We start from the raw sequence: 22,366 nt of genomic DNA on the forward strand, positions 1-22,366 counted from the left end.
CCTACAGTTAATAGTAACAGCAGTCAGTCACATATTAGCCTCTTTGCAGAACACAAAGATGATGATTTCTCCTACCCAGCGGGTTGATTGATGGCAAAATATATTTTAAAGCAGGCCTTAGTGCAGTCAACATTTTGCAATCCTAGCTAACTTGTCTTAGGGGCACACACTACTGACTATTGTCTCTTTACATACTAATGTAGAGAAATCCAGCACTAAACTTTGATGTCACTTACCCTCTTGGACAGTTCTGCAGTTTAAGAGAGCCATAACTCTGTAAAGACTTGTAACTGTTTTCATAGACATTCACAGTCCTGGTCGCTGTGAAAGTGAAGAAGGTAAGAGTCCCAACTAAAAATGTTGCATGCAAAGGTTTAATAAAAGAGAGAGAGCCACAAATGAACTCAATACCTTGCATTTTGCATCCTAAAACGAAAATGTTTTAAAACTCATGTTCTTTTTTTAAACGCACCGCTCACCCATCTTAAAGGGGACTTGAATAAAAGTCCACAACCTTAAGTTTACACCTGACCATTTAAAACTGACCTTCTATCAAACACAAATACATGGTGTTAAAGCATGCTTGTCTATGTAATGGAAAGAGTTATGGTCAACTTTGCGCTATGGTGACTTCAACTTTGGAGGTCAAATATCATAAATATGCCAGAACAGGCCAAGCATTATTTGAGCAAACTAGGAATATTGACTGTTGACAAACAGCATGGATATTTGGGCACAATTCAAACCAGGTCAAGCAATTTTATGTACTGCTAATTTCAGAAAAGTTTGAGTCATGCCTCTCTCTCATATCAAACAGGACTGACACATTTAATTGCCCAAATTATACTTGATTCTAGGGAGAAACAGTTTTGCCTAGAAACTACCAGCCTATGCTTCTGAAAAGTTCTGGCATTTTGTATTGGAAAGTATATTTGCATGTATGTAGAGTCATGTAGAAATCCATTTATTTCAAGATTACCCACCTTGTGTTTTGCACTATAGAATGATCTACTTAAGACAAGAATTTTGTTTTAATTGTTATTACAACCAGTTAGTATGCTTGCTTGTTCAAGACATACGAACTGTACAGTGAAAACTTGAATTTAATTGGTTTCTCTCCTAGATCATTTAAAGCATGGTACTCAGCATCTTAAGAGCACTCAGAATGAACATAACTCCCATGACCTTTAGCAAAATGCTGCATGGAATGGTCACCATTGTCAGATTGTCAGAAGAACTGCTTAACTTTTGGACAATACCTACACAGCAGTGTCACTTTATCATCTTTATAACTTACCTTGCATGTGAGTGCTTGGAGCAACCAGAACTTTGCAATTTGAAGAATCACAAAATCCAGAATCCTAAAAATTAGAGTGTTCAGATATTAAAGCAATACAGTTACACCTCCTGAATTTCTGGTTTCCAAAAGGTTATTCAGATCAGTGTAGATAAACTTATATTTCCTTTTCTCACTTGGTATTTCTTTATACTAGAATAATGCTGGTATATACTTTGTGCACTCCAAAAACTTAAAAAAATAAACTTCTCCATCCCCTCCTTGGCAGGACAGACCTTTGTGCCTCCCAAAAACCCAAATATTTCTTTCTCCTGCTGCTGCTACACATCTGCTAAGTTATTTACAGTTACATAGTTGCAAGCCAACACTTGGGTGATGTTTATTTTCAATTCATGTACTAATATCCAAATACCAGAGCCATTCTATAGCACTTTTTGGAGGCCATAATTCACACATTTCTTTACAAAGGACTAACTGGCACACTTACAGCCTAAGCCCATGCGTGGTTACTAAACCCTATTGGTTCAAAGTTGTAATCCCAAGTAAGTGTGCACAGAATTAAAGCCTGGGTAACTCATGAACATTCTCATGTTTGGATTTTTGTCACGGAACGAACAACTCCATGACAATCTAAGTTACTCACCAGGTGAGGTGTATGCAGTGTAAAAGTCATGTCAGTTTTCTGCAGATTCATTTTTTGCCAATAAGGTGGTTTCTGACATTCTCTAGAAGAGTTCTCAGATACATTTTTTAATCTTTTTATGGGTGAAGTTTGAACATCTTCATTGCAGAAATTTGCTGCTCTTTTAATTCTGGCAACTGCAGGGAGAGTTCTTATGGGAGAATTTACAAGAGCATTTACTGTTTCAGACATTTGTATTCCTTCATATTTTTTTAAGTTTGCAGCTCTCAGAAATGTAGGAATTTTTGGAAACTTGCCAGAACGTATCTTCTGATAAATATTGTCAAACATTTCATTAGATTTCAGGTGCAAAGTTGAGGAATGGTTTTTCAAAACAGACTTCCTTGGACTTGTGTATGTATTTGGAAGCGCAAGTGGTTTCTGAACTTTTGGAGAACATAATTCCTTGTACATTTTTTCAAATGCGTCATCACATTTCTGGCTAGCTTTTATGGGACTCCGAGTAAAAGAGAGTGATGATAATGAATGACTCCGTTGCAGTGCGATAGTTGTGCTGAAAATTTTAATTTCATGGTTGCCCAGTAATCCATTTGAAGTTGTTACCGGAGAAGACTTCGTATTTTGCAAGTAAGAGCTGGTACTACTATTCAAAGACAACTTTAAACACGATGCGGCCTTGACGGATAGAGTGTTCATTTCTCCACTTTTATCTTCAACTGCTGGAAGCAATGTTAATTTGGAATCTCCCATCCATACTGCAGATGAGTTTTTTTCAGAAGACTGACCCTTTCTTACACAGTTTGAAGATGAAGGGATGCATGATGAACTTTTGACCAGAAACGTTTCTTCTGTAGAAATATTATTAGGAAAAATGATAGTCTCCGCAGCTTCTGCTCCAATTCTTTCAATATATGAACCATCTTCCACAGTGTCAGAAGGGTCGACTTCCATTCTATCTACTGAACATTGCATCTGAGAATTGCCATCATCAAGAGGACTATTACTTCCATTACACACCATGGGCAACTTACCCCTTTTTCTATGATCTTTTGTAACTGTCAAACTAGTTTTCATTTTTAATGGCCTGAACTTCCTTATTCTCTCTGTAGAGATATTAAGACAACCAAGCTTAGGCTGCCAGTGTCCATGCCTGTATCTTTTGATTAGTGAACCGGAAGATGCTCTATGAGATGCTTTGGTCATCAGTCTGCTAAGTGCTCTCACCATTCCTGGATACAAGTCTGCTATTGTGACATTATTCCAAGAACATTGTTCATTGGCAGACTCGTACATTTCCAAAAAGCTACTATGAGCAGTTTCATTATTGCTCCAGAGGGACTGATTTCCAGATCCAGTCGTAAGAGGTGCTAAAACTTGAACAGCAGCATTGTACAAGCGCAGAGATTTAGGTGCAGAATACCCATTGCTTGATTGCGCTTCCTTCCTCAAGACCACAGAATGGTGATCTAAACAGACAAAATAAAGTATAAGTAGCGAGCTGTATCTTTTAAAACTCAATGTGTTACTAATAAACTTAGTAACGACTTCAAGAGTGTGTATCACAGAAAAAGGCTACAGCACCATTACCCTCTTGACTGCTTTAGACAAATCTGGAACATTACATGGCTGACTAAGCTAACATACTCCAGAAAAAAATTGTCAAGAAACTGCTTCCCACTCACTATAATGTTAGGGGCATCTGTACAGGTGAAAGTGGAACTGTTAGATGTGGGGGAGGTGTCAAAAATTTATGGGCCCTGCGTGTCAAATGCTCTAGCTACACCACTGAAAAGCTGAAAAAGCTGTCATGAAACAGAGCCATGAGGAGTTGCTGTTTACAGCTTGGCTGACTTGAAACAGCTCCTGCTGGAAGCTCAGAATGCATACCCAGATGCCAGATATCATGACCATGCCATGAAGGATTCCATCTGGAATAGAAGGCTTCTAGGAGCTGCCTATAGAATAATTGTTTTAAAAACTCATTTGTACTCTGCTATGGAGTTTTGTAAGGCGCTTTTGGGCATTTGCTTTGGCATGGGAAAGGCAGGATATAAATTTCTCAAATTTTTTGATCAAGTAATGTTCTAGCATGGGTCACAAAGAATGCTTAGATTTGTATTACTGTATTAAATAGATGTGTACCATAGCCAACCACTTAGAAGAATGTTCATTTTATGACTTCTAGGTCAAACTTCTTTGACCTTTTCTTCCCTTTTTCTTGCCTAACTAATCCATCGACTATGGTTTGTTGTTGTGCTTACCAGCTAAGGATTCACCCTCCAGTAAATGCAGAGGAGACTCTTGGTGAAAATTATTTTGTTTTGTCCTTGTAACCTAAGCCCCAAAAAACCAAAGTAGTTAACAAACAGAGACTGAGGATTCACAGAAAGACATTAGACTTCATTGTCACAGCACTTCTGATTTGAAATGCACTTTCTACTGGATGCTTGCCAAATCTAGAAAGAATGCCACTTAATACATTTAGAGCAAAATATTAGCTACATTTTAAATTCCCATTTAAATCAATAGGGCCGAAGCACAAAAGCGAAGTCCGAAATGCAGCCTAGGTTAGCAGCCGCTCCAATTTCATAACATCTTAAAGGCACACACATTCCAGTGTATGAACCATTAGTCTCAGGGCAAATAGAGAACAGGGGTTGTAACCTAAACTTGATTTGTTGAAAAAGCATTTTTGTACACACAAGGGTGGTGGTTCACACAATTTTCCCCCTCACTCAGCAACCCCCTGGGCTGCATCACATATTGCTCCCAACAGCCAGCAGTGGATTTTCAGGTTATGGGTGAGACACATCCTGGGTAAGGACACAATCCATGGTCTATGTATCCACTGGAAATACATGTGAAGGTAATACAATACACCTCCATTAAAAAAAGTTTGTGTGTGCTAGAACTCTGCAAACAAAATCTGAACACGTGCACACAGAAATCTGGACTCATATGCATTACTATACACCAGGGCTTTCCTAACCACACGGGCTCGATCTAGGGTTTGGAAGAAGCACTTCCCTCCCCCCTGCCCTGTGAGGGGAGCTTACCATTCTGCACCCCTGTGCCCAGATCAGCTTGAAAGAAATGCAGCATTGCAGCCGAACAGTCAGCACCACTCAGGACAGGGAGGGCTTTTTCAGGACACAGCAGTTTCCAGTTTGGAGACCCTGCCCTGCTATACACTGAAAATTTCATTACACAATAAGCTGAACAGTTACATTACCTTAAGCAATTTTGGAAGAGACATGGCACCATCCTCCAACAGAATGTCCATTTCAACTCTGCATTTATTCTTTGTAGGTCTCTCAAAAAATGCAAGAGGTATAGTCTCCTTTTTAAAAAGTCAGAGAAAAATATTATACATAGTGATAGACAATAAAATAGTCACTTTTAGCAAGAATATGCTAGAACTGAATATGGTCTAATTATACTTCCAATAATTTTACTTTGAACAGAGAATTATTATTACAACAGCAAACTGTACAGACTCCAAATACTTAGACTATTAAGATTTAGTGGTTATTAAGGTAACTGTTAAGACCTTGTGAAGATTGTTAAGATCCATTTATGTGTTTGGAATGTCTCACCGATTAGCAATGAGACAATCCCTTCGTACTTGCCTGAAGGTGGGGAAAACCACCCTTGATGGGGAAAACTTTGAGTATACAAAAGTGTACTGTTTTGGAGCTTAGTGAAGAATTATACTTTCACCTAGCATTTTTGACAGTTACTCATACCTTTCAAAAACTAGACACTACAGTACTTCCTACAGGTAGCAACAAACAGGACTCTTGGTTATACCTCTGTTTATATACATTGGATAAAACCTGGTCACTGAATTATGGTCCAGGTATAAGAAGAACTTCTTAAAATCTCACACTTAGCTACTGGCAATGCTAATCATATTCTGTGATGGCTACACACAATGCACAGAGTAAGCTCTATATTGCGGAGCAGAGTTTGATGGAGATGCACAGCTTTTAAGAAAGCGCATTGTCATATAGGGTCCTATGAATACAAGCTACAACCACACATATATAAAGCACCTGCTGAATGTTCAGAAAGAAAAACTCCTGAAGTCAGTGGAGTTTGTGCTCCAAGTTTCTCCTTATATACCTGCATCATATTTTTACCTAGTCTGTAAGCACAATCTTATGCTTATCTACACAGAAGTAAGTCCCATTCAGTGGGGTTTACTCTCAGGAAACTGTGCATAAGATCACAGCCTCTCTCTTCTATTTCTTATTTCTGCAAAAATAAAAGGTTTTTCCGAGTTTTCAAATGCCCAGATATTGCAAGCAAAATTCTCATTAATATTTAAAGTGTTACCTTGATATGTATGTTTTCCAAATGTCTTTTAATGGATGCCAAATCACTATGGCTTTTATGATCTAAAGTTTAAAATTAGATTAAAAATATGTTCAATCAGCATAACCATGACAATTAAGCTATATTTATACAAGACTATTAAAGCAATAACAAAAGCATTTATATACTGCTTTTCAACAACGAAGTTTACAAAGCTATTTATAGGGCAAAACTATATTACATAGCAACATATGACAAAAATAATCCTCTACAATTGTTAATTATGCAATATTATGCATTACCAAAGGAAATAATTTTATCCCTGTTGATTTATTCAACACATCACTAGCATGAGCTGCAGATTGACAATATCAATACCAAATGTTTCTATGGTTTGTTGACCACACGCTGTCTCTAACCAATTAGTAGGGGTGCTGGAAAATTGTTTTATTTTTCCCCACAGATTTTGTGATTTGAAAGGCAGAAAGATAAGACTTGGAGATGGCAAAGAACTTGTTAAATTTCTCTACCTCAGTCTACACAGCAGAAGACCTTGGAAAGATACCACTGCCCAAACAGCCCATCCTGATGGGCAGCCCAATCCTGAGCTGCCCAGGGTGCCCAGGCTTGGTGGCACTGAGAATGGCTGCCGCCTGATCCTGCGCGTCCCAGGCTACCGCGGGAGGTGCCCACAATGGGGCTACTCACTTTACTGCCGACCAAAAGGTCAGCAGTAAGGTAAAGGCACTCGTGTAGGGTGCTGAGCCCTCCATGAGCACCTTAGATCCTGCGGAGTGGAGCTCTGTGGACACACCTCCCTCCCTTCCCCTGGCACGCCTCCAGCCTGCCCCCTCCCTGTGTCACGCCTCCCCCTGCCCTCTCTTCGCCCCCCCGGAATGCCTCCTCCCCGCCCTGCTTACTGTGCCGCGGCTCGGCGGTCCATGAGCACCGGCTGGCGCTAGGCTACCAAGGACAGGAGCCCGGCGGAGAGGCTCGCAAACATGCCGTAAGGCACGAAGCCGTGCCGCCAAGCACAGGATTGGGCTCCAAGTCAGATAGAGGTTAAAAAAGATATTTCAGACCTAACTGACAAATTAAAGATCAATAAGTCACCAGGCCCTGATGGCATGGTTATTAAAGAACTGAAGAATGAAGTTGCTGATCTCTTGACTAAAATATGTAACTTGTGCCTTAAAATAGCAATGGTGCCAGAGGATTGGAGGATAGCAAATGTCATGCTGATCTTTAAAAAAGAAAGGAGAGGGGAACTGGGAAACTATTAACCAGTCAGCTCCAGCTTAACATCTGTTCCAGGTAAGATAGTGGAATGCCTCAAAGATAAAATCTTAAAACACATAGATGAATAAGCCTTGCTAATGGAGAACCAGCATGGCTTCTGTAAAGGCAAGTCATGCCTCACAAACCTTTTAGAATTCTTTGAAAAGGTCAATAGTCATGAGGATATTATATACCTGGAATTTCAGAAGGCATTTGACATGGTCCCTCACCAAAGGCTGCTGAGAAAACGCCAGACAGGGAATAAGACAGCAGGTCCTCACTTGGATTAGGAACTGGTTGAGGACCAGGAAACAGAGTGGGTGTCAATGGGTGAAACAGAGAGTGGGTGTCAATAGGCAATTTTCACAATGGAGAGAGGTGAAAAGCAGTGTGCCTCAAGTATTGGTCCTGGTGCTTTACAACCTGTTCATAAATGACCTGGAGACAGAGTTAAGCAGCAAAGTGGCTAAGTTTGTGGATGACACTAAACTCTTCAAGTGGTAAAGACCAGAAGGGATTGTGAGGAGCTCCAGAAGGATCTCTCCAAACTGGGAGAATGGGCAGCAAAATGGCAGATGTGTTTCAATGTAAGTAAGTGTAAAGTAACACACATTGGGGCAAAAAAAAAAAAATCAAAACTTCACATATAGCCTAATGGGTTCTGATCTGGCCCTGCCTCCCCAGTTCTCCAACTGGCCAACTCCCCATCAAACCTGAACACTTCAGAATTGGAGAGAAATTGAAGGGATAGTGAATTACCTCAGAACGGGAAGGAAAATTATCCCAGAAATCACAACTGTAACTATTTCATCACAATGGTGTTGTGCTTTTATTTGGATATTTCAAACACAAAATGGTGTTTCTGTTTTTAACAAAAAACCCCCACAAACCTCTACCAATTAGCCACTACAAGAAATGTTAAAAAACATTGTCACACCTTTACACCCTAAGGGTAGAGCAATGGGATTCAGGACATGAGTGGGACCATGAACGTACAACAAACAGAAGAGCGGCCAGATGAAAGTTTCAAAGATTAGAGGATGCTGCAAGTCAGGCTTGCTTATTCTGTGAAAATGTACTTACTAAGTAAGGGCCAATAGCATTCCATGAGGTTGAAACTTTCTAATACAATGGTTATTTAAAAGAAGAGTGCATAGAAGATTATTAGGTGGCAATGAGGCAAGACTGGGTAAATGATAGGATGGATAATTGAAATAGTTCTGATTACCAACTTTGTGCAGCTCATGGAATCCATCAAATTTCAGTATTACTGTATTAGGTGTTGCACTTAGTAGAAAACTGCTAAAGAAAATCCTGGCTATTTGCTCAACAAGAGCAGTACTTGAAGTAACAGAAGAAATGACACTCAGTACAATTCTATGTATGTTTCCATAAACATTAAGTTTTACAAAGTTCACAAAACAATACAATTGAGGCTTATTCCCTTGTAACTGTAAGGATGTCAGCCTTAAGAAGCTGATATATACAAAGTGTCATAAAGATTAATAAAGACTTTAGAGAAATTTCTAGTGGGTTGCCATTCACCCAGTATTTCCAGAAGGAATTAGGGAAGCTAAACATATTATTTCTATACTGAGTATTTATATTTTTAAATTTAGTCACTCCTTTGCATGTCATCCAGAGGCAGGACTGCTTAGATAAGCACTACACATATTTTCTGAAGTACATGGTTTTCCCCCTAGTTTGCCTTACCTGAGAATTCAAGTTGATTCTCTCCATAGGAATTTGTGAACTGTTCTTCCTCAGATGACTTTGAAAAGTCCCCAAAAACCAAAATATTAGATTAGACTAGATAATCACATTTAATATTAGAGCTAAAGAAGTATAGACTAGAGTATAAGCAAATCATAGTAGAAAAATGCATAAAAATCTATTGTGGCCAATTATAATCACTATATCAGGTTTGCTTCTGAACACAAGAAAGACGTAACTATTTGATGTTAGAAGTCAAATAAAAGATACAAAAAGCTTTAGAAACCAGCAGCAAACATTGTGTTCCTAACAAAAACCTAAAAAGGTATGCGGCCATCAAACAAATTTTTCTATAAAGACCACACACATGCAAGGTTGTACAGAGATTATACCCTGAACAGGAAAGAAATCGCTGTAGGCATAGTTTCCTAATCTAATGAGACCACTGGAATATGAACTAAAATTTACACATAGCTGCAAGAGACAACATCACAATAGCTTGATGTCGTGTTTTTGACAACATCTCAAAGAAATATCCAATACTCTGCATTTTTTATTTTTGGTTTAACAAAGAGTAGCTTCTAATGATGTCATATGCACCTAAAGAAAGATTTTCAGCTTATTATAAGAGCATGGCAATGATACATAGGAACTTCAGCAATTTCCAGATTATCTATTACAAATCAGAATCAAACACAGCTTCAGGAAAGAAAATAACTCATCCTATGTAAAACTTCTTTACAGATATTTTTAAGAGCTCATGGCAAGCAGCAGCTAAAAGACTGAACTGTGAATCAGAACTTACCCAGTTCAAATCTAGCCTCTACTATAAATTCTCACTTAGGAAATCACTCCTCTTCAATCTATGCTTTCCAGCTAAAATATGGGAATACTACTACTTACCTGGCAGAGTTGTTATAAGCAGCACTTTGCACACTCAGAAAGTGCTATATAATAAAAATTATATCATTCCTACACAGGGATAAGCATGGGATCTCTCTCAGATTAAATAGCAACCCTCCATGCTATGCCACAAATTGCTGAAAACCCGTAACATACAGGTTTATTAACAAGAAAAATTATTGTAAAAATTGAGGAATAGGTAGACAACTGGCTTGGCTTAGATAATTTGATTCCTAGCATGCGAAATGGTGTTAGGAGAGGAAACAAGGAATGGAGTATCTTGAACTAGAAACATTAACCCTTGCTGGTATCATGGATCCTTCACTTGCAGCTGAGGAACGAAAGCTCATTTTGCCCATCCCTAAAATTTTTTACTTCATACCTGATATTCCTCATAGTCTTCATTCTCGAAGTCAGACACCTGACACTGTTGGATTTCTTCATTAAAAACAGGCAATTCTTCATTAGAATTTACTGGCAGATAAAAACAAAGTAATTATGCTTGGGTAGAGCTTTAGAAGTAGGCTACCACTGAATGCCAGATGCAAGGGAGGGCCACACAGTACAGGTGTCTTATTGTCTTGTGTGCTCCCTGAAGCATCTGGCAGGTCAGTATGAGATACAGGAAGCTGGACGAGATGGGCCTTCAGTCTTCTTATGGATACACGGAAGTTCCTTTCCGCCTCACACAAAAGAATCAGAAGACATCCACTAAAACTGAGTTAGAACAGATAAAAGGAAATTTTCAACCCCGTGTGTAATTAATCTGCTAATTGGGTAAGAGGCACTTTTTCAAGTGGGTGCTCCTTTTTTTAGCAGGGGGAGAGTAACTGGCCCACCTCACCCCAGTACTGTCTGTTCTAGTGGCTGTCTGCTGGTATTCATTTGCATCTTTTTAGATTGTGAGCCCTTTTGGGACAGGGAGCCATTTAGTTATTTGATTTTTCTCTGTAAACCGCTTTGTGAACTTTTAGCTGAAAAGCGGTATATAAATACTGTTAATGTTAATCTGTGGAACTCCTTGCTGCAGGATGTGGTGATGGCACCCAGCATACATGCCTTTAAAAGGATTTTGGACAGATGTGTGGAGGAAAAGCCCATCACAGATTACAAGCCATGATGTCTACATGCAACCTCTGAGTTTAAGACGTAGGCCATCTCCGAATGCCATTGTGAGATACAGGAAGCTGGATAAGATGGGCTCTTGGCCTGATCCAAAAGCAAGGCTCTTTGTATGTTCTTGTATCTGAAAACCAGCTACATTTGCTCCATGTGAGCACTCACTCCCTTACTTGGAATATATCTGCATAAATTGGGATGTACATGAATATACCCACAAAAACCACTTTTGGCAACTGCCACAGGAAATCTTTAGCTTTTGCTACACGTAAAGAATATAAACTTAGCTGCTTGCTAATCTAATGCTTTGTAGCTTTTGAATAAGTAAAAAAAATTCTAAGCCTTACGTTTATATATGTGAAGCAAGAGAGGTAAAAATATAATTCATTCAGTGTTGATGGAAAGCCAAATAAGGCTCCAACTCTATCCAACTTTCCAGCACTGGTGCAGCCACAATGCATCCCCAAAGTAAGGGAAGAGGTCTCTGTGACTGCTGCCCCACCACAGGATGCAGTGCACACCCCATTGGCACAGCTACACTGGCATTGGAAAACTGGATAGGATTTGGCCCTAACTTAGGAATTTTATAGCACAGCAACATCTAGGGCTCAAGGCTTGTAACACAGGTGGGTCAGGTTGAGTACAATAGCTCATACCTTTTGTAACACTCTCATCTCTATGGGCCAAGGCCATCAATTTTTTTATTAAAGCTTATTTAGGTGAAAAATCAAATGTGCGCTTCTCTCTAGTCTGTGTCTATACGCCTGGCTTCCTCCACAGCCAGCAACTCTTCCTGTCAGTTCCTTCCCTCCCTTGCTACACAGAGGAATTCTTATGCAGATCACTCCTCTATTTCCAAGACCTTAATTAGCCAGTCTGCATTCCAAGACACTCTGAATGACTTGCAAATGGTCAATTTAGGCCTAGACACTAGATTAGCTTAGTGTACTACTTTCGGTTCTCTCACAAGAAATACACACAGCAACAAATTTCCTTAAAAGTTTCTTTAAAACAAACCAAACATTAAGGAGATTTAAGTTCTCATGCATAAAAACAGCAAAACTACAAGGGATCACACACATTTAGCAAAACATCTAACTACAGGTGTGCCCCTGTATCCATGGGGGTTCTGTTCCAGAACCACTTGCAGTTATCTAAAACCGCAGATATAGGGAATGCCTGTCCCTCCGTCCCCCCACCATCTGGAGCTGAGGGGAGGTCCACTCCAGAGGGTTCTCTGAGCTCAGCAGAGGATGCAGACATGTATCTGGCAGGAGGTCTGGCAGGAGGTCTGGTTTAGAGGGCAGAGCCTCCGTTTGCCTGAAGATAACATCCACAGGTCCCCAGTTCGAGGCCACCGGCACCGTGCGACCTTGAAGCAGCTGACAAGCTGAGCCAAGTTATTCCATCTGCTCTGAGCGTGGGAGGATGGAGGCCAGAATGTGAAACCAGATCAGAAAGAAACATCTGGAATGTTGTGGTTCTTGAAAGATAGAACCTTTTTCAATTTGTAAAAATCCCTACGGGGATTTAAATAGCCTGCCTATGTAAACCGCCTTGAATAAAGTCTGAGGGGAAATCTGACGACCAAGAAAGGTGGTATATAAATACCTGTATTATTATTATCATCATCATCATCATCATCTGCGGACTCTGCCACGCTCAGATTAAGCTCATGGGACTCTGGTTTCATGGAGAAACCAGAAGTGACATTTTTAATACTTTATAACGCTTTGGAAGACCCGGGGAAGGCTTTCCTGTTGCATATATGCAACAGGAACCAAATGTGTAAACCTATGGGCCAGGTAAAAATGGGTTAATATAAGGCAGTGTTTCTCAAACTGTGGGTCAGGACCCACTAGGTGGGTCACAAGCCAATTTCCCCATTCATTTCAATATTTTGATTTTTAATATAATAGACTTGATGCTACCAAGGTATGTGACTGCATTTGAAGAAATGTTACAGACCTGTACTTTTAACAAGCTACTATGTATATTCTTTTAAAAATGATAGTCGATGGGACTTATTCCTGGGTAAGCGTAGGTAGGATTACAGCCTAGAATTGTTACAAATTTTCCTGCTTAATGATGTCACTTCCGGTCAAGACATCACTTCTGGTGGGTCCTAACAGATTCTCATTCTGAAAAGTGGGTCCCGGTGCTGAATATGTGAGAACCTCTGCTATCCTCTGTTATAAGGGCAAATACAAGTCAAAACTACTATACAGGCGATCAAATAATTTTAGGCCAAAAAGACACTGAATCCTTAGCCCAAATAAAGATTCTGTTAGCTACAATATTTGTAATGTAGGTTATTCTCTCTTAGAACAATCTCTAGAAGGAATGCTTAAACTTTAAGTCATACAAAAGCTAGAGGTGCTACTAAAGTTTCCAACACTTTCCATACCTGTATTTTCTTGACATTGCACAGTATTCTGTAATTCAAAACAAAATTAAAGTGTCAGTTTCTCATTAACTTTGTGCTACGGACCAGAAATAGCTTGGAGCTCATTTATTCTTCTGATGAACTAATTGGATATTTGGTTGAAAGAGTTTCATATTCAGAAATGATCATAGCTTGAAGACAAGTAACAGGACACATTTGCTACTTTCGGGGCCCTTGACACATAGTGACCTATCATTAACGTTACCCATAGGCTCCTTGTCTTGACTTTGGTCCATGCTTTAAGTATTATGATATAGCTTAGATCAGTGGTTCCCAAACTTATGTGGGTCATGGCGACCCTGTACCCTCTTCTTCCTGGCACATCAGAGCACCACCATTTTGAATCTCATGAAATGTCATGCGATTCAAGGTGGCAACACCCAAATCTTAAGATTTGGGCATTGTCATCTTGGATCTTGTGAGAGTCAGGAGAGTGGCACCCAGCTGAGGGAGTAGGAGGGGCAACTGGGGAAGTCCCATGGCACCTCTGTGAATGCACTGCAATGCACAGTTTGGGAAGCACTGGCTTAGATCTTTAACCTTCTGCACATTATAATCTGGAAGCAGGTAAGTACTGAAAAGAATATTAGTTTTGGGTTCAGGACAGGAAGGGAGAAGGACTACAAAAGAAAAGTTTTAAAACATGTTGATATGCATTTTTATTCATGAAGCAAAAGTATATCACTATGTAATTTCCTATGCATAACAATTTTGATTTACTGCAGTAATTCATAATGTGACTAGCCTGCACAATGGCAAAAGGTTCAGAATTCACACAATAATCCTGGTTCAGTTATCACAGTCAAAATGCTGTTTGACCACTAGGGCCATGCCTAGGAAATATGCACCCCCTCCTCCCATACATGCTTCAGTTCCTCAAATGTATTACTATTCAGGTAAAATAGTTACCAGAAGCCATATCTTGCTTCCAAATTAGAACTCAAAGCCATGTTGTGAATCTGGTTTCCAATTTAGCTTTGGAGCAAACTAGAACCACTGCATGTCCTAGATTCTGGTGCCCCATGACATTCTTGCCTTATATGGTGTATTTCCTTATATTAATGCACCTATGCTAGCAACAGTAGAGTGGATGGGGGGAGGCATCAATCATTTGAAACAGTACAGGTAGGTGTAGAAGTGATTGTCAATGGGTGACAGAAGGCACAGATGTAGACCAATCACAGAAGCTCAGCAGGGCCTAGTGAACTGCCACCCAAGGAACAAGTTTTCCAAAGGTAAAGAAAAGGGTCTGTAGGGTCCTTTAAGACCCCAGAATGATGTAACTTCTAATAAAGGTAGGAAGTATCTGCACTGACAATACAGTTCAATAGAACACTTTTGAATTACTAGAACTTTGTACACTGTGCATATAATGGGGAGACAATTCAGGCATTTTTCTTTCTAGTGCATGTCACTAACATGACACTAACATAGTCTATAAGAAGGGATGTGCTGTGATTAGAACAGAATATAGCAACCAAAGCTTCATCCAGAATATAAGATTTTTGCTGAACAGAGAACAAGCAACCACCAAGGACAAATGCACAGCTTTAGATTGTCATGTTCATTTGCCCAGAATTCTGGGGTAAAATTGAAAGCAAATATATCCTTCAATTTCATTAAAAATTATGCATCCATGGTTTCAATTTGCCTACTTCAATTCAAACTATGACAATGCATCATCCAAAAATATTATTGTTATAACTATACAAGTACTTTCTCAGACATATTTCTAAATTTTTGAACTTGGTCAAAATAAGTAAAAAATGTCTTTGTCTGACAATTACATAATATGAATACACACTCATTAAACTTTATATATTTCTGAATACCTGGTAAGAGTCGTTTGTTATTTCATCACTTGTCTCTTCTCCCCAAACCATTGGCCCTAGAAGTGACAAAACATCATTACAAGGATATCACACACATAACAAAGTAGAACTTTCAGAAAAGTAACTTCCGAGTCAGCATATGATCACAGTGAACTTCAATGGGAACTAAAATGATAGTCAAGACGTGAAGTCTTGCACACTAACATCCAAGGGCCAAAAGCTACTTTAAGGAACAGCAGTTTTAAATGAAATCTTGAGGAAAGGTATGGAATGCTTCCCTCTGCTTCCTGGAGAGGCTGTGCTTGGGATAGGAGTGATGAAAGAGGCAACTACCTATATTTCCTCCTTCCCATCTTGTTATCCCAGTTACAAAATTTGGGAAAAGAATAAGAAAACACACTGCTTGTGTCCTAACCACCCCCCCCCCACCCACAACCTGGAACTGCTTTCAGGAAGGACCATCTTCTCCCCCTACAGAAGTTCAGATTCTGCCCCAGTGCAATGTCCTCAAGTGCGCAGATAACTTTCTCCTGGAGATACAAATGATAGCTAGGATTGGAGAGAAATCTGCTTATGGGTAAGGGTAGCTATATTTGTGAGACATCTAGAGAATGGCAAGGGATGGGTACTTGGGGAAATAGTTTTGAAAATATCTACCTCCAACACATGTCCTAGGAAATTGTGCAAGCACTGGGAAGTAGGGGTTGTGGTCCTAGAATTGGTCTACAGTGGTTCTCAAACTTTTAGCACCGGGACCCACTTTTTAGAATGAGAACCTGTCAGGACCCACTGGAACTAATGTCATGACTAGAAGTGACATCATCAAGCAGGAAGATTTTTAACAATCCTACCCAAACTTACCCAGATGTAAGTCCCATATACTATCATTATAGTAGCCTGTTAAAAGTACAGATCTGTTACATTTCCCCAAATGCAGTCACATATCATGGTAGCATCAAGTGTAATATATTAAAGATATTGAAATGTATGGGGACCCACCTGAAATTGGCTCACAACCTACCTGGTGGGTCCCAACTCACAGTTTGAGAAACACTGTTCTAGGAGATTGCTTTCCAGAGTGGCAGTGTCAAAAAGAAAAAATTGATGGGGAGGTAGCACAATACATAGCAGGGTAACAGAGGGGCAGTGGCTGGGGGACTAAACTAATACGAATGTATCCCTGCGTTTTCTTTCATCTCCAGGACACTTTGGCATGTTTTTGGATGAAAGCATTGTTTGTTACAGGGTTTCCTTTATCAGTCTACCAAGATACTTGCTGCTGCACCCAGTCCCTCCAGCCTCCCTCCTTGGCATTTCACCCATTCCTCCGTCTCCTTCTCATTATTAGATACTCTCTTGCTCCTCTCCTCTCAAAGATATAGCACCAGTGTATTTCATTATCTGTGGAAATCAGTATCCTTTTGGGAGAGGGGTCCTGGAACGGATCCCCTGTTGATACTGAGGGCCCACTGTAATACTTGATAAGACTTTCAGACTGAATAACCTCTATTTATAAAACACAGCATCCACATTTCTATGTGGACAGACTCAGCTATTGATTTATTACACAGTTTATTTTATAAACACAGCTCTATACAGAATAGATTTTAAGGGAACAAGATAGAACAAAATATAAAAGCCAGTTAAAGGGAACTTACCATTAGGTGTTTCAAAAGTCAATGATTTAATAGAGACAATCAGATCATTGTCAAAGGGAAAGTTGTACTAGGTGAAAGAAATAGAAAAATAATTTTACAAAAAAGCTAATTGCAAAAATTATAGTAATAAAAAGATTTTTGAGATGAAAACTGTAAGACACACTATACAAAGATCACAATTCCAGTCAGGCGCTAGCTAGATGATTTCATCAGATCAAGGAATATCCCATTTACTGGCCTTCATCTGCTATGAGGTTTGTTCACATTATTTAGAGTCAAAATATATAGTGCAGATGAACCATGACTGAATCTTTCAGAGTTTGTCTTTACATTATTGCAGCCATGGGGGCGCTCTGAATTTGACTGAAGCATGGGCGCTGAGGAAGGGGGCATTTAAACATTTTCCTCAGACTAACCACCACTCCCAAAAAGAAGGGCGGAGGCTTTTGGGTCCTCATTTTGTGACCAAGTCTGATTTAAGGAATAAAAGAAAGAACCACCTCACCCACCCTTAAACAATCTTTCTGCAATCAAACAGCACAACTATCTGAATGGTCCCATTTATTTTCTGCCATTTCCAAACAAAGCTACTCCCCTCTCCCTCATCAGGACTTGTGAACCCTTAAGAAGCTGCTTGACAGGTAACATGCAGCAGTTATAGCTCCCTTTATCACTGGCTGTTTATTACAAGGAAGAATATTACCTGCTGAATTTCTTGTAACACATTTTTCATATCTTACAAACCACATGCAAAACACAAATGATCAATTCAAGATTTTAAAAAAGTATACATTAAACAAGTCAACCCATTGAACCTCCACCTGTCAAGCTCATGAAACCTACTAAAGAAAGAAGGTGGGAAGGTTGAAAAGGTTTGGATTACATTCAGAAGAAATTTTTTACAGGACACTGATATGAAATTCACATTTGTGCTGGTTTCTAATATGGAGGAGGAAGAGGCTCAGAGGCCAGGGTACTGGGTGCTTCCCAGCAGGGCTGCCCCAACACCTCTTGAAACTTCAGGCAGTGTGCCAAAGGCTACCCCCTCTTATCCAATGATGTGCCAGCCTCTGCTCCAACCTCCCTGGATTAGACAAGAAAGAGAAAGTGAATGGGGGGTGGGGGAGAGAAAGATTTCTGGGCTTGGGTGTCAATGCTTTAACTGAGTGTTCCTCCAGGTTTGTCCCCCACTGTACCACTTTGCATGGTCCACCTGTTGGAAGCACCATCAGAAGTAACTGGTAATGATGTCATCACCAGTCACTTTCAGGTTAGGAGGCCAGATGCAACACAGCAAACACCAGGAAGATGTTAAGGATGAACAGGAGGGCTTTTTAGAGCATGAAAAAATCCTGCACTGGAGCTCTTACTGCCAAGCTAAGCCTTCAAGCTAAGCTGTTTGTTTCATCACATGGCTGGTCTTAATGCCAGGTGGTGGGTGTGGGGTCCTGCGATTGCCACCAGACACCACCTCAAGTGCCACCAGTGGATTCCTGTACCACTGGTTGAGAAGCACTGCTTTAGCTCATTGTTCTTTAACCTGTGGGTAGCAATGCCAATGGGGTTGGGAAGCCTCATTTCAGGGGCTTCATAGCAACCTTTCAAAGACTGTTCAAGAGAGGGCTTGGATCCAATCCACTGATGGTATAGTATTGCTTTATCAGAACAGAGTTCTTGATATAATCCTGCACAGCCTCTTATCATCATCATGCCTTGCAGCTCCTAAGGCCAACTACCTTAGGCTACTACCTTGCAGGGCTGTTGTGAAGACACAAGAGGTGGGGGCAGGAGTGGGTGGCTTGGGAGGGGCAGGGCCAGCAGTGGGTGCCCAGCCTCATCCTGGTTCGTTTGGGGTCATGGCACAGAAATAGCTTACAGCCTTGCAGCGCTACTTTAGGCTTACTTAGACCAGTGGAGGGTCCCCAGCCTCATACTGGTTTGGAGTCACAGCACAGAAAAGGCTGAAGGAGGCTTGCAGCTCCTAAGTCCAACTACCTCAGGCTACTACCCCGCAGGGCTGTTGTGAAGACAAGAGGTAGAGCAGGGTGGGTGGTGGACAGCTGGGGTCCTGGGAGGGGCAGGACCAGTGGTCCCTTGCCCTTGTGGTCCCCCCTTCCTAGCACAGGGGCATCAGAGGCAAGTGGGAGTGGGTGCCCCGCCCCTCTGCTGCCTGAGGCGACCAGCTCAGCTGGCTTCATGAATGGGCCAGCAGCCCTGCCCCAGACCTGGGCCCTCACTCCCTCCCCCCCACCCCAAAGGGGCCCTTCCTTCCAACAGGCGGGGGGCTCACCTTTTCCATAATGCTGCTCATGGCGGAGGCGAAGCGGAGGCGGCTGCGCCTGAAGGGCCTCTCCATGCCGCCACGACCACCTCCCGGTTCCCGGGGGTCCATAGCGCCTAACGCCGCGCTCCTCAAACACCCCCCCTTATCGACTTGGACCGTTCCGAGCTCCCCTCCCCCACCTCAAGGCTGGTCGCAGCCCTGATCAGAGCCGGCCCCGCTCCCACCACTCGATTCAAATCCAGCGCCGTCCAGAGCGCTCGTCTTCTTTCCCACTCTCCGATAGGTGCGTTCTCACGTCGCTTTTTGCAAACTGTCCATTCAGAGGCATCGGGAGGCGGGTGTTCCAGTCTTTCTCGTGATTGGCTGGTTTTCATAGGCGGCGCTTCCTGCCTTTCTATCTCAAAATCTCTATGATCTATTCAGGTTTTTGACCACAGAATTCCTATAAGCCCAGACAGTTTTCCTGGGGGCAAGAGCGGCCCATAGAACACAATGGGAAAGTTTTGGTTTCTCCACTTCTGTGTTCCTTATGGGGAATGAATGAGCAGGTGGGTGGAGGGTCATAAGAGGGTCTTTATCAGGAAACAGTGCATGGCTGGGAGCCTAGATTGGCCAAGATATAGTGCACTAATTAATTAAAATATTTCTGTCCTGCCTTTCCTATGCGGAAAGCAGTTGCCCATGGCAGCTTACAATTTATAGAGGTAAAAGTAAATAAATAAATACAATATACAATAGAAAATGCAAAACTATAATAGAAAAAAAAGGAATACAATGGGGGAGGGGAAATGTACATAAAGGCACATAGTGGCTCTGAAAACTCTTCAGTTGCAATGCATTATTCATCACATGCTCTCGTGCACTGTGCCAGGAACCAGTTTCTAGGGTCACTTTTAGCTATCACTCATGCTTAACAGTGCAATTCCATGCTTGTGGCAGGGTGAGACCACAACACCCCACCATCACCAGCTTGCAAATTGTGATAAAATGGGATTACGCACATTTAATTAAATTAGGTCAGTATTGTAAAAAAGGTTATTGCAAACAACTGGGAAAGTGATTTTACCCTTCCTTGGGTTCTTGTAAAATGTACTGCACCAATGTACCAGAGTACAGAATCCAGGTTTTTTTGAATCATAGAGTTGGAAGGGACCTACAAGATCATCTAGTTCAACCCCCTGCCTGCCACGGGAAATTCTCCTAGAGAAGTGTTTCTCAACCAGTGGTACAGGTACCATCAGTGGTACTTGAGGTGGTGTCTGGTGGTACTTGAAGGAACCCCTGGACACTTGGCAGTGTTTCTCACCTGCTGCCTAGAGTAGTGTTTCCCAAACTGTGGGTCGGGACCCACTGCATGTGTCGCTAGCCAATTTCAGGTGGGTCCCCATTCATTTCAGTATTAAATATATTTTTAATAATATATTAAAAATAAATTAGACCTGATTAGACCATGGTATGTGATTGCATTTGGGGGACTGTTACAGATTTGTACTTTTAACAGGCTACTATGTATATACTTTCAACAATGATAGTAAATGGAACTTGCTCCTGGGTAAGTGTGGGTAGGATTGCAACCTAGGATTGTTCCTGCTTGATCATGTCACTTCAGGTCATGACATCACTTTTGGTGGGTCCTGACAGATTCTCATTCAAAAAAGTAGGTCCTGGTGCTAAAAGTTTGAGAACCACTGGCCTAGAGTTGTGTTTCTCTACCAGTGATACAGGTACCACCAGTACCTCAAGTACCAGTGGTATTTGAGGTGGGGTCTGGTGTTACTTGCAGGAACTCCTGGACACCTGCTGCCTGGCAGCGAGACCAAGAACATGACACAACAAAGAGGCTTGAATGTAGGGGAGGGGACTCACCTTCTCTGATGGGCAGCCCAATCCTGAGCTACCCGGAGTGCCCAGGTTTGGCGGCACCAAAAAGGGCTGCTGCCGAATCTTGAGCCTCCCGCGCTACCATGGGAGGCTCCTCTGGAGAAGGGGATGTTCGTCCCCTTCCCCCGAGTAAAGTAAGCAGCTGTGCAATGGGGCTACTCACTTTACCTTGTAAGGTACCTTGTAAGGTTCACTTCACTTGTAAGGAAAAGGCGCTCGTGTAGGGCATGCAGCCCACCACCACCCTGGATCCTGCGGAGCTCAGCTCCGAAGATCCTCCTCCTCATTTGTTCCCTTACTTTGGGGCTGCATTGCGGCTGCACTGCTGCTGGAAAGTTGGATAGAATTGGGCCCTTATTTGGCTTTCCATCAACATTGAACAAATTATATTTTTACCTTTCTTGCTTCACATATATAAACATAAGGCTTAGAATTTTTTTTAACTTATTCAAGAGTTACAAAGCATTAGGTTAGCAAGTGGCTCCCACCCGCTCCACGGCACGCCTCTTCCCCACCCCTGCAGGCCTCCCCCACGCCCCCACCTCACGTTCTGCTGCTCTGCGGTCCAGGAGACTGCCGAGCCGCGGAACCTGGGTGACTGCCCCGCTCTAGCCCAGCACCGGCTGGCGTTGGGCTAGCACTGACGGGAGCCCCGCAGTGAGTCCTGCGAACGTGCCCTATAGCACGTTAGCGACTGGTCGGTGGCACAGAGCTGTGCCGCCAACCACAGGATTGGGCTCTGATACAGGCAATTGTAATTTGAAAACATAGATTGTGACTCTTTCTGAGGTAAGCATTGTTCAGTAGCTTTTACGGCTTAACAAGCATCAAGAATGTAATACTTGCAGATTGTCACAAGATTCTATAGAGAGTAAGTGCTCATAAAAGAGGGTGTTGGTTGACATGGAGACTCCCATTCCGCACTAAATCAATGTATTTTTTCATCTGATTTTGAGATCCTTCTTCCTTTGTGTTTAAATAAAGAGCATGCAGGT

General features: G+C 41.6%; 1 protein-coding gene across 1 annotated transcript; it reads right to left on the bottom strand.

Annotated features, from left to right (window-relative positions):
• Positions 1-2,000: 2,000 nt before the first annotated feature.
• Positions 2,001-19,598, bottom strand: HJURP (Holliday junction recognition protein; the record flags this gene model as incomplete). The annotated part of the gene is made up of 8 exons (XM_066621269.1): positions 19,497-19,598; positions 17,207-17,273; positions 15,549-15,604; positions 13,678-13,705; positions 12,882-12,953; positions 10,534-10,625; positions 9,249-9,306; positions 2,001-3,406 (listed from the first exon to the last, which is right to left on the bottom strand). Coding segments are annotated over exons 1-8 (1,881 nt in total), but the record flags the coding sequence as incomplete, so codon positions are not given.
• Between the last annotated feature and the right edge of the window lie 2,768 nt (positions 19,599-22,366).

The sequence above is a fragment of the Tiliqua scincoides genome, chromosome 3 (genome assembly GCF_035046505.1).
Source record: "Tiliqua scincoides isolate rTilSci1 chromosome 3, rTilSci1.hap2, whole genome shotgun sequence".
Classification (NCBI taxonomy): Eukaryota; Metazoa; Chordata; class Lepidosauria; order Squamata; family Scincidae; genus Tiliqua; species Tiliqua scincoides.